This window comes from Camelina sativa, chromosome 19 (genome assembly GCF_030686135.1).
Source record: "Camelina sativa cultivar CO46 ecotype springtype chromosome 19, ASM3068613v1".
NCBI classification, from domain to species: Eukaryota; Viridiplantae; Streptophyta; class Magnoliopsida; order Brassicales; family Brassicaceae; genus Camelina; species Camelina sativa.
Window position 1 is genome coordinate 19,409,569 of NC_141898.1, and position 21,963 is coordinate 19,431,531.

The 21,963-nt window shown below is 35.9% G+C and overlaps 3 protein-coding genes across 3 annotated transcripts; 2 read left to right on the plus strand and 1 right to left on the minus strand.

Moving 5' to 3' along the window:
- Positions 1 to 132: 132 nt before the first annotated feature.
- Positions 133 to 2,952, plus strand: LOC104766621 (serine--glyoxylate aminotransferase). Its single transcript, XM_087502127.1, has 5 exons — positions 133 to 865; positions 1,219 to 1,743; positions 1,820 to 2,186; positions 2,348 to 2,558; positions 2,647 to 2,952. Exons 2-5 carry the CDS (start codon positions 1,254 to 1,256, stop codon positions 2,782 to 2,784), a joined length of 1,206 nt encoding a protein of 401 aa, XP_087358253.1. The 5' UTR covers positions 133 to 865; positions 1,219 to 1,253; the 3' UTR covers positions 2,785 to 2,952.
- A 702-nt stretch (positions 2,953 to 3,654) lies between these two features.
- LOC104766620 (uncharacterized) lies at positions 3,655 to 5,278 on the plus strand. Its single transcript, XM_010490534.2, has one exon. The coding sequence runs from the start codon at positions 3,887 to 3,889 to the stop codon at positions 5,096 to 5,098; it is 1,212 nt and encodes a 403-aa protein (XP_010488836.2). The 5' UTR covers positions 3,655 to 3,886; the 3' UTR covers positions 5,099 to 5,278.
- A 2,926-nt stretch (positions 5,279 to 8,204) lies between these two features.
- On the minus strand, positions 8,205 to 9,921 carry LOC104766619 (uncharacterized). The gene is made up of 2 exons (XM_087502128.1): positions 9,675 to 9,921; positions 8,205 to 9,446 (listed from the first exon to the last, which is right to left on the minus strand). Exon 2 carries the CDS (start codon positions 9,388 to 9,390, stop codon positions 8,302 to 8,304), a length of 1,089 nt encoding a protein of 362 aa, XP_087358254.1. The 5' UTR covers positions 9,391 to 9,446; positions 9,675 to 9,921; the 3' UTR covers positions 8,205 to 8,301.
- Between the last annotated feature and the right edge of the window lie 12,042 nt (positions 9,922 to 21,963).

Sequence of the window (21,963 nt, forward strand, 5' to 3'; positions counted from 1 at the left end):
ATATTTTTAACTCCAAATATATTTTTTTTAAAATGGAAACGAATATTCAAACATCATAATCGACTGGCCAAATATAGTTTGTATTTTACAAAATCTCCATATTCTACATTCAATAGCTAAATATAGTTTTGTATTTTATTTTTGTGTGTGTGTCATATAGTGGCAATAATCCTAAATCATAAAACAAGAGAGCGAGAGATAGTGAAGAAGTGCCCGAGGATTCGGCGTTCGGTCGTGTGGTCTTTGTTGCAAAACCAACTTGTGTGGCTCTCTCCCTTTTATCTCCTTATCTCCCCCTCTTCCCTTTTCCACCTCTCATCTTACGTACTTTTCCTTATTACAATTGCCTCCCTACGTGTTTTTATAACTTTTTTTCTATCCCCGAATACTTTTTTAAGCTAACTTCGTCCTTTTCTCACTACGTTTTCATTTAATTCACGAAGTTTGGTACGAAACTCAATCTCAGTAAGCTCAGAAGTAGCTTTTAGTATTATCTCTTTCGGAAACATCACTCAAACTAGAGTTCTCATCTTTCAAATAAACTACTAAGCTAGACCAAAATAAACTAATGGGGGAAAACTACAAAAGAAAGAAACAAGAAGGGCAAATATGCAAAGGTAGTACAAATGCATTGTGAGCCATACGTAAGCGCAAAGATTTTTCACTTTGCTCTTATCTGCCACGCGTCTAAGATTCCAATAAGGCAAAGCTACTTGATTGGGATACACAAAGCTACAAAATAAAATACGTACAAACATGTAAAAGAAATAAACAAATAATAAATTTTAGAAGATATATTAAAGAGGAGGTTTGAGAAGACGAAGGAGTCCAAAAGGCCCCTCAGGAGCTTCCGGCTTATTCAGAGGTTAACTTTGCTCTCTCTCTTTCTCTTTCCGATTTTGCAAAGTTACTACTTAGTTTTCTCCGCTTGTTACTCTTTTTAGTGTTATATGTATGATCTTGCCCATGAAACTTTTTAGAACTCTTTGTAACACGCATATACATATTTGTTGGCTTAAATGAGATATGATCGGTGTATTTTATTTATGTATCGATGATTGTGTTATTGTTTGTTGGAGTTGATAGTAGCAAATTTGCTGTAGTCCATATGGTCATATATGCTGCGTATACCACATGTTTTGGTTCTATCTTATTTTTTTTTTTGGGTCAAAGATGAGATTGTGTATATTTATATAGAAGATTGTAAACTTTTGACAGTGTAGAGAAGGAGGATTCAAAAGAAAAGGGGAAAAATGGACTATATGTATGGACCAGGGAGGCACCATCTGTTTGTACCAGGACCAGTGAACATACCGGAACCGGTAATCCGGGCGATGAACCGGAACAACGAGGATTACCGGTCACCGGCCATTCCGGCACTTACAAAAACCCTGTTGGAGGACGTGAAGAAGATATTCAAGACCACATCTGGGACGCCGTTTCTGTTTCCCACCACAGGGACTGGTGCTTGGGAGAGTGCCTTGACCAACACGTTATCTCCTGGTGACAGGATCGTTTCGTTTCTGATTGGACAATTTAGCTTGCTCTGGATTGACCAGCAGAAGAGGCTAAATTTCAATGTTGATGTGGTTGAGAGTGAGTGGGGACAAGGTGCTAATCTCCAAGTCTTAGCCTCAAAGCTCTCACAAGACGAGAACCATTCCATCAAAGCCATTTGCATTGTCCACAACGAGACAGCTACCGGAGTCACCAATGACATCTCTGCTGTCCGAACCCTCCTTGGTTATTCACAAACCATCTCTTTTTTTGTTTTGTGTTTTCTCTGTTTTAAATCTCACTAACTCAAACGTAAACACAGATCACTACAAGCACCCTGCTTTGCTGCTTGTGGACGGTGTCTCGTCCATTTGTGCGCTTGATTTCCGAATGGATGAGTGGGGAGTGGACGTGGCCTTGACCGGCTCTCAGAAAGCCTTATCTCTTCCAACAGGACTTGGTATTGTGTGCGCCAGTCCCAAAGCTTTGGAAGCTACCAAAACTTCTAAATCCCTCAAAGTATTCTTTGACTGGAATGACTACCTCAAGTTTTACAAGCTGGGAACCTATTGGCCTTACACACCTTCCATTCAACTCCTCTACGGTCTTAGAGCTGCTCTTGATCTTATCTTTGAGGAAGGACTTGAGAATATAATCGCCCGTCATGCTCGTCTTGGAAAGGCCACCAGGTAAAGTTTAGCTATGTAACACGCTTTTGATCCATACATCCTTCACGCCAGGGGTTAGAACATATGTATATATACATCCTCTTCCCATGCAAGTATTCGAATTGGTGATCTCTAATAGTTTACTTATACATTATGATTGCTTAATATGGTCATGTACATAGGCTGGCGGTGGAAGCATGGGGGCTGAAGAACTGCACACAGAAGGAGGAGTGGATAAGTAACACAGTGACAGCAGTTATGGTGCCCCCACATATAGACGGTTCGGAGATTGTGAGAAGGGCATGGCAGAGGTACAACCTAAGTCTTGGTCTTGGTCTCAACAAAATTGCTGGAAAGGTTTTCAGAATTGGACACCTTGGAAACGTGAATGAGGTACACATTATGAGCTATATATAGCTTAGTGTAATCCAATTTTAATTGATCAAACTCTAATCAAACATGACTACATAATCAAATGCAGTTACAACTTTTGGGGTGTCTTGCTGGAGTGGAGATGATACTGAAGGATGTTGGGTACCCAATTGTAATGGGAAGTGGGGTTGCAGCTGCTTCTACTTATCTTCAGAACCACATCCCTCTCATTCCCTCTAGAATCTAATCCATTACTCCTCTCTCTCTCTCTCTCTCTCTCTCTTTCTCTTCCTCTCAATGTAAACAACTCTCATGTTTTCTCTTTTCTCCTATATTTTTACTACATTATCTATGTTTTTTAATTTGCTATCACCAAAAATTATTAAACAAAAGGTCAAATTATGTATTACTCACATTTAACTTTGCCTCATTACGTTCATTTTATGGGTATGAGATGAGGGATTGATACTCTTACGATGTTATGGAACCGAAAATAAGTCTTTAAATGTCTTGGAAGATGGTATTCGTCTAGTTAAAAACATTTTGGAATTTGTTTGTGTGTGTAGGACAGTAGGAGTCACTTGGCTATCCAACATGCGACATCTTTGTTTCTGAAGATTAACTGTGATGCATTTTCTCCCATCCATATACCTTCTCTTCAAAATACTTCACTGCAGACATTTTCTCTACAAAAATTGGGTTACTAATTTGATTTTACCTTGTGATTTTAAAAACAAAATCAACGTCGTTTTTATCCCTAATAACATAGTGAACCATGGCTATAGCCTTATTATATATACAAAGAAAAAAAAAATCCATAGCCAAACCAACGGTAATCATTTCAATGTGCTAGTACACTCTCATTCAATCGTTTACTTTCTAAGCAACACACCAAACACAGAACTTCTATTTTGTCTAATAAGTACATCTCTAATTGTAACAATTACAAATATCTACAAATTCCAGAATTATTCAGAAAATAACAGAAATTAACCTTAAATAAAATTTAGGAGAATAGGGACAGAGAGATCTAAAAATAACGGTAGAAGATTATTGAAAGAAAATAGTAGTCAACGGAAAGTAATGCAAATGATTCGGTGTTCTAAAATAACAAAAACCAAAACAAGAAATTAATAAACGAAAAAAAAAGTATTCTTTTTTTGCTTGTTATTATTTTTGGGTGTCTTTGTTAATTTGCTTTTCCATTTTCATCTTCATGCATTGCTTTCCTTCGTCGTCCCCTCCAAGGACGACGACGGAACTGTCTTTGTATCCACCACGAAAATAAATTTCATCCTCTCCATTTGCTTTGGTTTCCCTCAGATTTAGTTTTGGCAAGAAAGAACAAAATGTCTTTTCTTGCACCTTGTCAAATCTTGGAGCTGAATATTATTTCGGCCCAAGAATTAGCGCCTGTGGCACGGTGTATGAAGACATATGCTATCGCTTGGATTGATCCAGAGCGTAAATTGACGACTCGAGTCGACAATACGGGTGGAACAAGCCCTACATGGAACGACAAGTTTGTGTTTCGTCTTGATGAGGAAGCACTCTACGATGCCACATCAATAGTTGTTATAGAGATCTATGCATTACATTGGTTCAAAGACATTCATGTTGGCACGGTACAAGCCTTAATAAGTGACCTTGTCAGCCCTTCTTCAGCTATGAGATTTGTTACCCTAGAGGTTCTTCGTGCCTCGGGCCGCCCTCACGGCCTCCTAAACATTGCGGTAGGGCTTATCGATAACTCGGGCCAAAGCATGCCTCTTTTGTTTGAAGACGATTTGTTGTTTCACAAGAAAAACATATCTCCAAAACCTGTAGGGCTTCGACGGTCTAAAAGTGATACAAGCTCAATGGTGGATTCGCCAAGGAAGGTGACACAATCCCGTGTGAGTTCTACTACAAACTCAGGTTTTGAGAAAGATGAGTTTTCATCTGACTCTCAGATGGTTGTGTACGAGCACCAGAGGAAAACACCAAATACATTGTTGAGGCAAAAAAAACAACAAATCGTGTATGGGACACCGATGAGGCCAAGGAACAAGACAGCATATACTCCCAAAAGAAACAATATTGAATATGGAACACCAATGAGGTCAAGACCGATCATTATTACAGAGTCTGATTTGGGTCCTTCAGCCTCAGTGGTTGCTGCCCAAATTGCAAAGGAGAAGGCTCTTACAGGGAAAGATGCGGAAAGTACTGTGATAAGTGTTGGTGAACGAAGCGTTGAGGGTCTTCGTTCTAAGCTAGAAAGGTGGCAAGCCAATCTACCAGTGGTTGTAGACGTGGGTTCAAGTTATCAACCAAGTTCTGAGTATAAAACAAACTCTAACTTCAACCCTAAATCAAATTACAAGCCCAATGAAATCGTCCCAAGAAATACCCAGATGGTTGGAGCTCCGCTCGCGAAGCAAGGTGGGAGGAACAACAAGAAAGGAGGAAATTATGGATTGTTTTCTTGTTTTGGTAACATTTGTGGCATTGAGTGTTCCATTGTTTGTGGTGGCTCTAGTGGACAAAAAGTATCCAAGAAGAAGAAGAAAAAGAAGTGAATAAAGCTTCAAACCATATTCCTTCAATTCTAAATGATTCATTTCTCATTATGTTTCTATTTTTCAAGCTTGTCGATTTTGCTACTCAATCATGAAATTTATACTAGTAAGCCAGGGAAAAAGGTACTTTTATTTATCCCATTACATTTTATAGTAAACATGAAAAAAATTTGGTTCAAACCGTTATGATTTCAAGAATATTAAATACTTGTGTCAATCATTTTTCATTAAGAAAAAGGTGTACATGTAGATTCTATTTTTTTTTTTATTTTAAATGAAACGATATTGGATTTACTATGTTAAAATCTTGTAAGGTCGATGCGCCAGTAATAGTAGTAGACATGGGCCTTTCTGACGATTGACAAAGACATATATGAGTTTGAAAGTTCTCTCCAGAATATGTCATAGTTGTTCTATTTTGTTTCGGGAGATGAAACGCCTAGCTTGATTTATTCCCCAGTGGTTAAATTTCCTACCTCACATTCGCGTACGTTTAACCTATCATCACCAATATCTCATACGAGTACGACAAATAAATTCAATTGTGTAGTGAATGTCCTAAATCTTTGTTTCAAAATAGATTTTTTTACTTGATTATAAAAGAGTTTTTAAAAATAAAAGATAAAAAGTTCACTTGAATGCTTTGCCTATACTCTTATGACTATGTACAATGAGGGTGTTCAATAAAATTTTCAACCGTTTAATTCATGCAATGGACATGTTGAATTTTTTTTTGGTAAGTATGGACATGTTGAATTTGCTAAAAATCATACGTGTATTAAACTGAGTTGAATAGATTCAGCTGGTTGAATCTGAAAAAGCGGGATCTACATTGACACGTGGCGAAGTATGAGAGAAGAAGGTGAATGGGTTGTATCCATTTGATTTTTGTGAGATTTTATTTCATCCTAATTATTTTAGCTCAATTATTTTATATTAATTATTTTTTTTATAAAATAAAAAGTACATCAAAATTCATCATTTTAAAAAATCTATAAATAGAGACTAGTCTAGCTTTATTTGGACATAGAAAAAAATATCAATTTTTATTAGAATTTTCTATTTTCCTTGGACCAATTTTTTTTGTGTGTGTTTAAACTTCTTCATTTTACTTCCAAAAATTAAATTTTTTTAATTATAAATTACAAAAATAAATTTATATAAAAATTATTTAATTTAAAATTATATGAATTTAGTTTTAATTGATAATTATTATTTAATATATAATTATAAATCATAAAATAGAAATAAGAATAGAGAAATATAAAATAGTAGGGTAAGGTGTTGAATTTTATTAAAAAAAACTATTGGAGAAGTTAAAATTGAATTGAATGTTGAATGATTAGGTGGAAGAAAGTGAAAATGATGTGAAATATTAACATTTTTTATTTTTTATGTTATTGTAAATCTTACTCCTTACATTAAATGTCAAGTTTATGTTGACTTTACCTAAACGATATATGAGTAAGTAATTTTATGGATTGTATTTTTTGTTCCCTAACTTTCAAGTTACAACACAAATTCAATGATATTGAATTCTCAATATGGTACTTTATGCAAAAAAAGGTAAATGAGTAAATAATTATTTTCTAATGATTGACCATTTTTTTTTCCTTATAACTGTGAAATGTAATATTCCTTACATTCGGTTTACAGTATATATTTATCAAAGCATCGGTAAATACTCCAAAGACAAATGCACATACGAGAATAAAAATAGAGAAAATGATGAGAACTTATACTATAGTCTCTATGCTCACGGTAACATTGTTGGTAACTAGAATAACATCCTCGCAGGTTGATGATGCTTCGTGTACTCCGACAGAGATTTCTGAAGAATATGATTATTGTGGCGATTCTCTCATGCTTGGTGTTCCTTGGGTTTTTCTATTAAAAGTATGTTGTGATAGTATACAAAGGGACAAGATGAAATGTATATGCCGAACCGTCACAACTCTGTTTTTGAAAAACTTTGACGTAAATAAGCTCTCCAAACTCTCTCATGCATGTGGCGATCTATTAGAGCATGGACATTGGTGTCTCTCATATTTTGGTCCCTCAAATATAATAAAATTATTTTCAGAGTTTTTAAGTTTGGTACGAGCATTGGTGTCCCTCACAATTGGTTTCTGAATAAAATAATAATATTTTAAATTTTAAAAATTAATTATTTAAATAAATATGTAAAAACATATTAAAGTTTTAATTAAAATAAAACATATAACATTAACATTAAAAACATAAGAAAATTACAAAGTTAAAAAAAACTTGAAAAAAACAAAACATACAATTAAAACATTGAGCAGATGTAAGTATCTATAATTTTTTTATTTGGAATTAACTTTTTAATTATAATACCGAAGGACGCTGCTGCACTTGCTCTTAGTCCCAGGATCTTACTGCGGAAGTAAGTATTATTATATATACACTACTCAAACTCTCACTTCTTACAAGTTTTTTTCATCATCTAATTCATATTTCTTTTGATAATTCAGTTTACAAAGTCCCGAAGGTACATCAGATTCAGAGCAGAGAAACACAATGGGATACTTAAAGACTCTTTCTCTTCATTATTTGTACCTTGTTTTAAGGAGAGTTTAATGATAAATCATGTTCTAGTTAAATCTGATATGTATTTGGTTAAGAAAAATATGACAAATTACAAAATAAGTGGACATTTTACATTAAAAAACAACAATTTACAACAGTCTATTCAAAGCATTTACTTACAAAACATAAGGACGGTATTACAATAAAGAAACACAACTTTTCGTATCATGTTTAAATTTTTGTTATTTGATTTATTTTTAACAATATTGAGGTTGTTACCGTTTATGTGATTACTATATATTATATTATTATTCCTAACTGAATCAAATCTTTCTAGGTCCGCACAGTTCAACATTAACGCTCAGCCATGGGAAAAGGGTCATATTGCGTTCTTGATTCTGATTTTGACGTTCATAATGAGTCTCCCTATGTAAGCTATGTGACCTACCTCCTATGTCTCCAGTGCGTCGTTTTCATATTTGCTTATCTTTAAATTGCTACAAGAGTGGGATGAATGATGATGATGGTGCAAACATTAAAAACAAATGACACAAGATGGGATAAAGATCTATTTCTTATTTATCCGTTGTTTCGGATTAAGTTGGTGTGTGACAAGAAACTAGTGCTTCTCTAATTTTGTACATTATCTTCAGCTAGGGTTCTCGGATACAGCCTCCCGGGAGAAGAAACCGAAAGCGAGCAGCGTTCTGAATCAAAAAGGCAGGTAGATGTACCGCAGAAGCAGAACGCTGGATGGGTCCGATATTGCTAATCAACTCTTTGAAACTGTATTTTTCAGGAAGCATGTCAAAGAGATCATAACCTTTACATATATGTCTCTGTATCCTCGGATAATCCAAAAACTCCTTGCGCCTGACTCTGTCTGCATGACTGTAACCTTTCATCTTGAAAACGAAATCGCTGAGTCGTCTGAAACAGAAGCTGCAATGCCACCCTGCGTCGGATAGTATCAAGTCTGTCTGTCGGGAGTGGCGGTACTGAGTCCACTTCCTAGTATATAGATGGACAGAGGCTCTCCAGCTGCTGTAATCAACCGGGAACTCGAAGGAGTACATGTATTCCCTCATCTCTAGATGCATTGCATCTGGTATCCCGTCGCACCACTGTAGAAACTTCACAGTGTGAGGGCTTGGAATCTCGTCAGCATCTGACATGATCACCGCATCTCCATCAGAAATCCCAGCTTCTCTGAGCAACCAGTTCATCGCAACCCGCTGTTGCCCCTCCAGCAAAAAAGGGTCCTCGTACGGCTGCCCCTTGTAACGCTTTCTCCCAGGAAACACTCCGTGTACGATCTTACCCTCTGCAAACGAGAACCTCTCCCTATTGGAATCGAAGAAAAGAGGCTTCGGGATCCCTGTAAACGTAGTGTTTGACTCCAAGATCACAAACTTTGAAACGTAAGGCTCTAGTTCCCGCCATCTGAGTTCGAGAAGGTCAAGCTCGTTGCTGAAAATGATGGCATCAAAGACTTGCCTAGGCTCTGACCGAGGTGTCCACCCATGGAGTTCACAAAGATGTCCCATGGAGACATTCTCTGCGTAGTAATGAGGTATCCGTTTGAAAGGTGGCGGCGGTTTATCCCAAAGCGGACGGAAAAGATACGATATGGTTTGCAAATTTGTCAAGATACAAAACAAACATGTCAAGAAAAGTATGATCAGAGTTGGAAACACAAGTTTTATAGAAGGTGGTTTACGCAACGATCGAATCGTCGTCATCTATGCTTCTGAAACTCACCAACTCATAATCTTTTTTTTTATTTCCCCCTCCCCCTCTGCATAAAACAAGAACACAACAGATTAAAAGATCAAAATGAAACAAATCTGACTAAAGTAACTCATCATCATCCCCTGTCCTAACATCAAAGGTTCCAACTTTAACATTCAAAATAATCTAATTTCTAAACCCTTTAACCCCAATACAGAATCTCAAACAACGAAAAGAAGAAAAAAAAAAAAAAAAAACCCACAAAACGGAGATAACAATGTGAAAAAAATGATACCTTTTTTTTTGTCGAGATTTCTGGAGCTTCAGATTTCGAAATTTCAAGTGTATGAGATAAGAAAAGGAGAACCCCAGAAGCGTGATCTCTATCTGCTCTCAATTCGATTTCGATTTCGATTTGTGTCACAGCTCCTCTCTCTTCTCTCACGCTATAAAAGAGAGACACACCATTTGGGAGAATGTAAAACGACCGCTAAACCCCTCTAATCTACGCCACAGATATTATCGAAATGGTAAAGGGAAGCAAAAAAAAAAAAAAAAACAAAACTTAAAATATATCAAAGCTAATAATAGAACATTTTTCTAATGAGGATTAGTAAGTTAAAAAAAAATTACACCAAAATATAATGTCAAATTTTGAAAAAAAAAATGTATGTAAAGCTTTTATAAAATTCTCTAATATTTTATTATAAAATTTGCGTTCTTAAATTTAGTCACTAACATATTAACGTTTTGGCCATATTTATTAATTATATCGATAAGATTACACATGTAAAATTCTTTAACCAATTAAATTTACATATTTTGTTAACCAAAATACGGGAAATTCTAAATCCAAAATATATATATATATATATATATTTAGATTTTTTTAAAAAAGGATAATAAATATCTATATGATTCACTAATTACATTACAGAAGTTATGTAATCAGTTATTGATTACATGATGATTTTTATATTAGAGCTTTACCGACTGAGAGATGAATAAATATGTTATTCTCCTTCTTCAAATCAATCTCAATTTTAGCCCTGAACATTCGGATTTTTGGTTCGGATCATATCAGATCTTGGTTCGGATTGGATCGGATTTTTGGATTATGGATTTCTCGGATTGGGATGTATAGAATCCATTTAGAATCCGAATGTTTTTCGGATCGGATCGGTGCAGATTCTTCCGGAGTCGGATCGATTTTCAAATTTTATAAAAAATCCGAACTTAATCGTAACCTTATATATATATCACTTGGAAATTATAATCACAAAGTTGGGATAGCTCAGATGGCGTCAGTTTGTGACCCTAAACCTTAATGTCTCAGATTTGATTCCCCCTTCCAGCGATTACAATTTAAATTTTTATAGCTAATGGGCTCCAGCCTAGAAATAGGTCCAAAAATAATATCAATCTAAACCCAAATGTATAGAAAATTAATTGTGTATTCAGTTTAGTGGATAACCGTTCGGATTTCGTTTCGGATCGGTTTAAAACCAAAAACCGAATCACAATTAATGTAAAAACCGATTAGTTTTAACAAAAAAACAGAACCGATCCAAATCAGTTTTTTTTTTCCAGATTGGTTCGGTTCGGTTTGTTTGGTTTCGGATTATATACACATGGCTATTCAATCTAATGAGATCGTCATTCTTCACTATATAAATATCTATAATCATCTATAGTTTTGGATAATACTCAATAACTTTTTTTTACTGATTTTTTACAAAGCCGTAAATCTGATTCTCTCATATTCATAGTGTAAAACACCAAAATATTTCTATTGCATCATCATCAGATATAACATGTTGCCTCCACCATAGTAGTTTTCATGAATGTTGTTTGCAAAGCAAAACGGTTAGGACAAAAACATTGTTCGTCTTTATGGACAACTTTTGGCATAATGGAAATCATGGCTAGCTTCAGTGCATCAAACATCTGCTCAATTTCGGCGTTAATTATTGTCCTCCTTAGAAGAAGGAGAAGATAGATATGATACTTAGGTGTTAACTGGTTCTCCCGCTACCTCCCACAAACGCTGCGTTTGCGGGTGGTAGCGGTTGCTAGCGATTGGAACCAATCACACAAACCGCTCCCAATGGCTCCTAATCGCTCCCAACTGCTCCAAACCACTGAATTTCAAAAGCTGCTTCCCGCAAGCGTTTGCAGTTGCGGACGATTGCGGTTGGATTTTTTTTTTTTTTTGTAAAAAAACTTAAAAGAAATCAATGATAATGAAATTTTTTTTGTTATATTTTCTATCTAACTATTTTACTCATTAAGGATGGGAGAAAATGAAGTACGAATACGATTGCAGAGATTACAAAATAAACAATTAGAAAAAAATAATATTCCAATTAACAATAACCCGGAAAACTTGATGTAAATTTAATGGCACATCGCACATAAGTTCAAAAAAATCTAAATAAATATAATATTTAATCAGAAATTTAAGAAAATAAGATTATTTGTGAAAAATATTAAAACAAATCACCAGTGACTCTTCTCAGCTCTCACTTGACCATTCCTACCGATGCAACTACTGACCCACAATCTAAGAGAAAAGAGAAAAGATCTACGATCTAAAGCATATGTTTTGTCATTTATCAAATTACTTAATTAAATTTTTGGTGAAAAGCCAAATACATAAAGTAATAAATATTTAAATATGAATTTTTTTTTGAATAATTATTATTTTAATAAATTTTAATTATAAATCAAGTTTAATAAAAAATTGGTGTTTTTTAACATTTATATATTAGATATCACATTTATTATGTTCCAACCGCTATTGCACCCGCTGGTCAACCAGTCGTAAACCTTCCGCAAAACGCACCAATTTTAAACCGCTAAACCAGTCGTTCAAAACGCTTAATAACGCTTGAAACTGCAATCGCCCGCTTACGCAATCTCCCGCAACCGCAACCGCAACCGCAACCGCAGCGTTTGAACCAGTCAGCCCCTTAGAAACCATAAGTGAATCGTCTTCTCTGTCTTACAATAAAGAACTAGAAACAAAAACATTTATAGTTTTCAATTGTTTAAGTTTTTTTTTGACAACAAGAGATCAGCTCATATGAGCCAATTAGATAGAAAAATGTTTACAAATAGAACATGATGTGGAGATGTTCACGCTTAACGTGCCAAAGAATCCGCATTTACATTTGCATTCCGAGAAACAAGAGATAAAGAGAATGAATAAAACTCCTCCCTGTAAATCTTGATGTCGTCTAAGTATATCAAATACACCGGCCAGTCTAAAGGATAAGACACCATCTTCACCAAGTCTGAACAGCTTGTAAAGAATGCCACACCCCGATAATCATGTTCGATCATGCATCACATTGCCTATATGAAAGCTTCTACTTATGCATGTAGTAGAGAGAGACTACGCCGAAAATAGGTGGATCTCATAGTTGGTGACGAACTTTAAAATAGAGTGAAGTACCATCCTGCACCTGCAAAAGCATCCCTAGCTTTCCAAGGTCCATCAACAAAGCATCCATAACCTGAATACAAAGTCGGAAGAGGAGTAATGCCCGCCCTTAGCCGAGGAGATGAAGCGAAAGGGGGTGTTTGGGTTCCTCTTTGTATTAAAAATTTAATTGATTTAGTAAACTTATATCAGATTGAATGTGTTATATTTGTAAGTAACAACAACAAAATGTTGATAAAAAAACCAAAAACAAAAGAAAAGAAAAGAAAAAATGATATATTTAAATATATTTTGATTACTTTTGAGAATGTGAATATATATATTTTATATAAAATTAGTATTTTATAAAACAAATAGTATAGCATATAATAAAATTATTACTTGTGAATTACGACATATGTAATTAATATATTTCTATTAATATTACTTCTCCAATTTATGATCCAATTATTTTATATTTTATATTTTTTGGTAATTATGTTTTATCAAATCTTTATTACGTTTAAAATATTAAGTAAGACATATATTTGATATGGCGAACATATTTATTTTGATATGAAAATTGTGTTTTTATCTATTGACATGAAGTGCATTAAACTAAAATCTAGTTTTATTATGATTAGTTTTATTAGGATGTAATGTACAGTTAAATTTAAGATGGATTACGTAAAATTTAGATCCGGATTCAAAACAACTGCCTAATAATATCAATATATTTCCATATATTTTTTATACTTGTAATGCTCCGGTATGCTACGCCCCAAAGGTTTTAAAAGCTGAAATAATCCCAAATAAAAGCCGAATTAAGCCACTGAAAACGCCATTAAATGCCATGGATACAAAACTCTCACTTGGTGGTGCCATGCTTAACCAACGCTTGAAACCTGAGAAGGCTACACTCAATGGCAAAAAGAACAGCTACTAGGACCAGAATTTGATAAGTGACATTTCTTAGGCTAGAACAGTAAAAATGGTAACCATATTGATGTCTATTATACCGTATCTGTACATTGTACCGGATAAATACTAGTAACTAGTAAGTTTAATAAAACAACTGATTTAATTAAATATAAAAGTTGAGAAAAAATGAGTTTGACATGTTCTCCAATCATGTATTTCTTTCAATATATAGAAGATGTATATAGCTTTCAAGTTGATTTTGAGTATAAAATAGAAATTACTTAAATTAAATTAATAGAAGTTGATACGCCCAAAATTCGATGATCACTCAGCCGGATTAGAATGGATAGAAACTCGCCAAGGTGCAAGGTGCAACAAGGGAGATTTGATGGATTGAGGGGTCGCACAACAGTTGCGGAAGACTGCTGATATTCCCAACTCCAATGGCTGCTAGATATGACACACTAGTCCAGCAAGAGGAGGCTGTTACTTGGATATTACATACCAAAAATAAAGAAATGTTCTAGACAAAGAACAAAGAGATATACTCTTAAAATGAAAAGGAAATTGATTGATGATTCTCAAATGAGATTACATGTCTTTATATAGGGATAAGAAACTTGGTAACAAAGCCAATTATTGATTATTCTTGAAACTAAAACCTAATAAAGATAGATAGTTGAATGAAGACCCAACTCTTGAAGTTTGCCTTTCCAAGGTGAGTTGAACTTCATTTTCGTCATCCCTCTTTGACCACAAAATAAAGTGATTATTTTGGGCTTTCTTGAACTTGAATTAGGCTCAAAATAGACTGGACTTGGTAGACAACATCCCCAATATAATTTCCTATGCTCTCCTTGCCCATAACCTCTTGAATTAGCCCAATAAGTGCATCCTTGAACTTCTCTCTCTTTCTTTCCTTGGTCCAATTTTGCTGATGAGAAACAACATGGGTTGTACCATTTCTTCACTTTTAGCTTAGTAGAAACAACACCTGGTTGCCATACATAATTCTGGAAGCTCTTAAACCAGTTGGACCTAAAACTCTTCAAGTGAACAACTATATTAACCTCCTTTGGCAAATGGAATGTATTGCAAATGGTTGTTTGGCTGGAAGAATTGATTTTCAACTTTATTCGTGTTGAACAAGGCTCAAGGATCTTCTTGGATGGTCTCATGATCATATCATACCCCTCCTCTTGAAAAAGTTTCGTCCTCGAAACTGTACGGCCATGGTTTGGAGAGTGTTGAAGTGATTTTGGTGGCTTCTCTTTGAGAGAATATATGAGTCCATATTGCATATCATGAAGGAGAAATGCACCCATTTCCGTGAGACCTTTCTTTTTTACTTCAAGATCCAAAACTTGCTCTGTCTTACTTGACCAGAAGTGTACCGTTGACTTTTCTCTCTTTGTTGGTGCATTAGGTGAATCATACATACTGCCAAGGTTGTTGATGATCATGCCTTCCTTTGCAGCTTCCTCACTCTTATCTTTTCTGATCTCTTTCTGCTTTGGTTCTTCAGCTTCCGTTTTCTCACTCGGTGAATTTGTTATTTTCAGCAGATTATCCTGAACTCTCAACTCCTTGTGCTCCTTTGGTGATGGTAATGAAACAAAAACAGATTCCTCTTCCTTAGAAACATGGGACATCCTTTCTTGTTGGTAACTTGGTGTGACAGTAGAGGCTCCATCAGTTGGTCTAGAAGTTCTCCTTAGAATATGATTTGAACCTCGATGGTGATGGTGGGGAACAAATCGCTTCCTCAACATAGACTTCAATTCTGCCCAAGTCTCAATAGGATATTCTCCATTTCTCCTCATTCTTCTCACCAACTGATCCCACCAAGTAATAGCATAATCACAAAATCCAATGGCTGCAAATCGTACCTTCTTCATCTCGCAATAGTTTTGACAACTAAAAACTGACTCAATCTTTTTCTCCCACTCAAGATATGCATCTGGGTCATTCTTTCCTTGAAAGGTAGGAAGCTTCAACTTCAAAATACCCATGTTATCATCCACTCTTCCTCTTGCTTCTCTAGCACTTCTTGGTCTCAAGTGGCTCCCTCTTGAGGATTGACTACTGTAATAATCATCAGCCCTTGCTACTCTAGGTTGATCTCTTTCCCTTCTATGATGCAACATTTGTGGTCGTCTCGGTTGTGCTTCCGCTTAAACTTCATCCAACCTCTTGTAGGTGGCATTCATCTCAACCCTCCACGACCTTCGCATCTCTCCCATAAGTGCTTGAAATTGTAGATTTTGAATCCCAAGCACTCCGTCTTCGATGATCCCACAATCTCGACGATCATTATACATTTTTTTTCTTTTTGCTTTTTTTTTTATTTATTTTATTTTTTGCTTTCTTTTTTTCTCTTTTTTTTTCCTTTTTTTTTTGTTTTTTTTTTGTTTTTTTCTTCTTGTTTCTATTTTTTTTTTCTGCTTTTTTTTCCTTTTTTTGTTTTGTTTTGAAAGAAGATGAATAGATAGAAGATGAAAGAAAGAAAAAGATAGAAAATCAAAAGATAAGTACCGGTTGAGTGGCTCTGATACCACTTGATACGCCCAAAATTCGAGGATCACTCAGCCGGATTAGAAAAGGATAGAAACTCACCAAGGTGCAAGGTGCAACAAGGGAGATTTGATGGATTGAGGGGTCGCACAGCAGTTGCGGAAGGCAGCTGATATTCCCAACTCCAATGGCTGCTAGATATGACACACTAGTCCAGCAAGAGGAGGCTGTTACTTGGATATTACACACCAAGAAACAAGGAAATGTTCTAGACAAAGAACAAAGAGATATACTCTTAAAATGAAAAGGAAATTGATTGATGATTCTCAAATGAGATCACATGTCTTTATATAGGGATAAGAAACTTGGTAACAAAGCCAAGTATTAATTATTCTCGAAACTAAAACCTAATAAAGATAGATAGTTGAATGAAGACCCAACTCTTGAAGTTTGCCTTTCCAAGGTGTCCTTCCCAAGGTGAGTTGAACTCCATTTTCGTCATCCTTCTTTGACCACAAAATAAAGTGATTATTTTGGGCTTTCTTGGACTTGAATTAGGCTCAAAATGGACTAGACTTGGTAGACAACATCCCCCATAGAATTTCTTATGCTCTCCTTGCCCATAATCTCTTGAATTAGCCCAATAAGTGCATCCGTGAACTTCTCTCTCTTTCATTCGTTGGTCCAATTTTGCTGATGAGAAACAACATGGGTTGTACCATTTCTTCACTTTTAGCTTAGTAGAAACAACACCTGGTTGCCATACATAATTCTGGAAGCTCTTAAACCAGTTGGACCTAAAACTCTTCAAGTGAACAACTAGATTAACCTCCTTTGGCAAATAGAATGTATTGCAAATGGTTGTTTGGCTGGAATAATTGATCTTCAACTTTATTCGTGTTGAACAAGGCTCAAGGATCTTCTTGGATGGTCTCATGATCATATCATACCCCTCCTCTTGAAAAAGTTTCGTCCTCAAAACTGTACGGCCATGGTTTGGAGAGTGTTGAAGTGATTTTGGTGGCTTCTCTTTGAGAGAATATATGAGTCCATATTGCATACCATGAAGGAGAAATGCACCCCTTTCCGTGAGACCTTTCTTTTTTACTTCAAGATCCAAAACTTGCTCTGTCTTACTTGACCAGAAGTGTACCGTTGACTTTTCTCTCTTTGTTGGTGCATTAGGTGAATCATACATACTGCCAAGGTTGTTGATGATCATGCCTTCCTTTGCAGCTTCCTCACTCTTATCTTTTCTGATCTCTTTCTGCTTTGGTTCTTCAGCTTCCGTTTTCTCACTCGGTGAATTTGTTATTTTCAGCAGATTATCCTGAACTCTCAACTCCTTGTGCTCCTTTGGTGATGGTAACGAAACAAAAACAGATTCCTCTTCCTTAGAAACATGGGACATCCTTTCTTGTTGGTAACTTGGCGTGACAGTAGAGGCTCCATCAGTTGGTCTAGAAGTTCTCCTTAGAATATGATTTGAACCACGATGGTGATGGTGGGGAACAAATCGCTTCCTCAACATAGACTTCAATTCTGCCCAAGTCTCAATAGGATATTCTCCATTTCTCCTCATGCTTATCACCAACTGATCCCACCAAGTAATAGCATAATCACAAAATCCAGTGGCTGCGAATCGTACCTTCTTCATCTCGCAATAGTTTTGACAACTAAACACTGACTCAATCTTTTTCTCCCACTCAAGATATGCATCTGGGTAATTCTTGCCTTGAAAGGTAGGAATCTTCAACTTAAAAATACCCATGTTATCATCCACTCTTCCTCTTGCTTCTCTAGCACTTCTTGGTCTCAAGTGGCTCCCTCTTGAGGATTGACTACTGTAATAATCATCAGCCCTTGCTACTCTAGGTTGATCTCTTTCCCTTCTATGATGCAACATTTGTGGTCGTCTCGGTTGTGCTTCCGCTTGAACTTCATCCAACCTCTTGTAGGTGGCATTCATCTCAACCCTCCACGACCTTCGCATCTCTCCCATAAGTGCTTGAAATTGTAGATTTTGAATCCAAAGCACTCCGTCTTCGATGATCCCACAATCTCAACGATCATTATACATTTTTTTCTTTTTGCTTTTTTATTTTATTTTATTTTTTTGCTTTCTTTTTTCTCTTTTTTTGTCTTTTTTTTTGTTTTTTTTCTTCTTGTTTCTATTTTTTTTTCTGTTTTTTGTTTCCTTTTTTTTTGTTTTGTTTTGAAAGAAGATGAAGAGATAGAAGATGAAAGAAAGAAAAAGATAGAAAATCAAAAGATAAGTACCGGTTGAGTGGCTCTGATACCACTTGATACGCCCAAAATTCGAGGATCACTCAGCCGGATTAGAAAGGATAGAAACTCACCAAGGTGCAAGGTGCAACAAGGGAGATTTGATGGATTAAGGGGTCGCACAGCAGTTGCGGAAGGCTGCTGATATTCCCAACTCCAATGGCTGCTAGATATGACACACTAGTCCAGCAAGAGGAGGCTGTTACTTGGATATTACACACCAAGAAACAAGGAAATGTTCTAGACAAAGAACAAAGAGATATACTCTTAAAATGAAAAGGAAATTGATTGATGATTCTCAAATGAGATTACATGTCTTTATATAGGGATAAGAAACTTGGTAACAAAGCCAAGTATTAATTATTCTCGAAACTAAAACCTAATAAAGATAGATAGTTGAATGAAGACCCAACTCTTGAAGTTTGCCTTTCCAAGGTGTCCTTCTCAAGGTGAGTTGAACTCCATTTTCGTCATCATTCTTTGACCACAAAATAAAGTGATTATTTTGGGCTTTCTTGGACTTGAATTAGGCTCAAAATGGACTAGACTTGGTATACAACATCCCCCATAGAATTTCTTATGCTCTCCTTGCCCATATTCTCTTGAATTAGCCCAATAAGTGCATCCTTTAACTTCTCTCTCTTTCATTCGTTGGTCCAATTTTGCTGATGAGAAACAACATGGGTTGTACCATTTCTTCACTTTTAGCTTAGTAGAAACAACACCTGGTTGCCATACATAATTCTGGAAGCTCTTAAACCAGTTGGACCTAAAACTCTTCAAGTGAACAACTAGATTAACCTCCTTTGGCAAATAGAATGTATTGCAAATGGTTGTTTGGCTGGAAGAATTGATCTTCAACTTTATTCGTGTTGAACAAGGCTCAAGGATCTTCTTGGATGGTCTCATGATCATATCATACCCCTCCTCTTGAAAAAGTTTCGTCCTCGAAACTGTACGGCCATGGTTTGGAGAGTGTTGAAGTGATTTTGGTGGCTTCTCTTTGAGAGAATATATGAGTCCATATTGCATACCATGAAGGAGAAATGCACACCTTTCCGTGAGACCTTTCTTTTTTACTTCAAGATCCAAAACTTGCTCTGTATTACTTGACCAGAAGTGTACCGTTGACTTTTCTCTCTTTGTTGGTGCATTAGGTGAATCATACATACTGCCAAGGTTGTTGATGATCATGCCTTCCTTTGCAGCTTCCTCACTCTTATCTTTTCTGATCTCTTTCTGCTTTGGTTCTTCGGCTTCCGTTTTCTCACTCGGTGAATTTGTTATTTTCAGCAGATTATCCTGAACTCTGAACTCCTTGTGCTCCTTTGGTGATGGTAATGAAACAAAAACAGATTCCTCTTCCTTAGAAACATGGGACATCCTTTCTTGTTGGTAACTTGGCGTGACAGTAGAGGCTCCATCAGTTGGTCTAGAAGTTCTCCTTAGAATATGATTTGAACCACGATGGTGATGGTGGGGAACAAATCGCTTCCTCAACAAAGACTTCAATTCTGCCCAAGTCTCAATAGGATATTCTCCATTTCTCCGCATGCTTATCACCAACTTATCCCACCAAGTAATAGCATAATCACAAAATCCAGTGGCTGCAAATCGTACCTTCTTCATCTTGCAATAGTTTTGACAACTAAACACTGACTCAATCTTTTTCTCCCACTCAAGATATGCATCTGGGTCATTCTTGCCTTGAAAGGTAGGAATCTTCAACTTCAAAATACCCATGTTATCATCCACTCTTCCTCTTGCTTCTCTAGCACTTCTTGGTCTCAAGTGGCTCCCTCTTGAGGATTGACTACTGTAATAATCATCAGCCCTTGCTACTCTAGGTTGATCTCTTTCCCTTCTATGATGCAACATTTGTGGTCGTCTCGGTTGTGCTTCCGCTTGAACTTCATCCAACCTCTTGTAGGTGGCATTCATCTCAACCCTCCACGACCTTCGCATCTCTGCCATAAGTGCTTGAAATTGTAGATTTTGAATCCAAAGAACTCCATCTTCGATGATCCCACAATCTCGACGATCATTATATGTTTTTTTCTTTTTGCTTTTTTTTAATATTTATTTTATTTTTTGCTTTCTTTTTTTCTCTTTTTTTTTCTTTTTTTTTTGTTTTTTTTTTGTTTTTTTCTTCTTGTTTCTATTTTTTTTTCTGGTTTTTTTTTCCTTTTTTTGTTTTGTTTTGAAAGAAGATGAATAGATAGAAGATGGAAGAAAGAAAAAGATAGAAAATCAAAAGAAAAGTACCGGTTGAGTGGCTCTGATACCACTTGATACGCCCAAAATTCGAGGATCACTCAGCCGGATTAGAAAGGATAGAAACTCACCAAGGTGCAAGGTGCAACAAGGGAGATTTGATGGATTGAGGGGTCGCACAGCAGTTGCGAAAGGCTGCTGATATTCCCAACTCCAATGGCTGCTAGATATGACACACTAGTCCAGCAAGAGGAGGCTGTTACTTGGATATTACACACCAAGAAACAAGGAAATGTTCTAGACAAAGAACAAAGAGATATACTCTTAAAATGAAAAGGAAATTGATTGATGATTCTAAAATGAGATTACATGTCTTTATATAGGGATAAGAAACTTGGTAACAAAGCCAAGTATTAATTATTCGCGAAACTAAAACCTAATAAAGATAGATAGTTGAATGAAGATCCAGCTCTTGAAGTTTGCCTTTCCAAGGTGTCCTTCCCAAGGTGAGTTGAACTCCATTTTCGTCATCCCTCTTTGACCACAAAATAAGGTGATTATTTTGGGCTTTCTTGGACTTGAATTAGACTCAAAATGGACTAGACTTGGTAGACAACATCCCCCATAGAATTTCCTATGCTCTCCTTGCCCATAATCTCTTGAATTAGCCCGATAAGTGCATCCTTGAACTTCTCTCTCTTTCATTCCTTGGTCCAATTTTGCTGATGAGAAACAACATGGGTTGTACCATTTCTTCATTTTTAACTTAGTAGACACAACACCTGGTTGCCATACATAATTCTGGAAGCTCTTAAACCAGTTGGACCTAAAACTCTTCAAGTGAACAACTAGATTAACCTCCTTTGGCAAATAGAATGTATTGCAAATGGTTGTTTGGCTGGAAGAATTGATGTTCAACTTTATTCGTGTTGAACAAGGCTCAAGGATCTTATCAGAAGTTATAAAAGTTGCTAATGAATTATCATAGAGAAACTAATAAAGTTACATATGCTTAATTATCGACCTAAAAACACACACATAGTTTCACTGGAAAAACATAACTAGATATAACAAAAAATAAAATGAAAGAAGGTTATACTGTTTGAGATCTCACGGTTACAATCATTAAATCTATCTATCATTATGAGCAAGAATATTGAGATAGATTTTGTTTTTACTCTCATCCTGACCCTCAATATCTGTTAAAAAAAAAAAACTAAATATA

Bases quoted from the DNA above. Each gene is read 5' to 3' on its own strand.
- LOC104766621 (XM_087502127.1), top strand. From the start codon at position 1,254: ATGGACTATATGTATGGACCAGGGAGGCACCATCTGTTTGTACCAGGA. The intron at 1,744-1,819 runs GTTATTCACAAA...ACGTAAACACAG, and splicing joins TGCTGTCCGAACCCTCCTTG to ATCACTACAAGCACCCTGCT. The intron at 2,559-2,646 runs GTACACATTATG...AATCAAATGCAG, and splicing joins ACCTTGGAAACGTGAATGAG to TTACAACTTTTGGGGTGTCT.
- LOC104766619 (XM_087502128.1), bottom strand. From the start codon at position 9,390: ATGACGACGATTCGATCGTTGCGTAAACCACCTTCTATAAAACTTGTG.
- LOC104766620 (XM_010490534.2), top strand. From the start codon at position 3,887: ATGTCTTTTCTTGCACCTTGTCAAATCTTGGAGCTGAATATTATTTCG.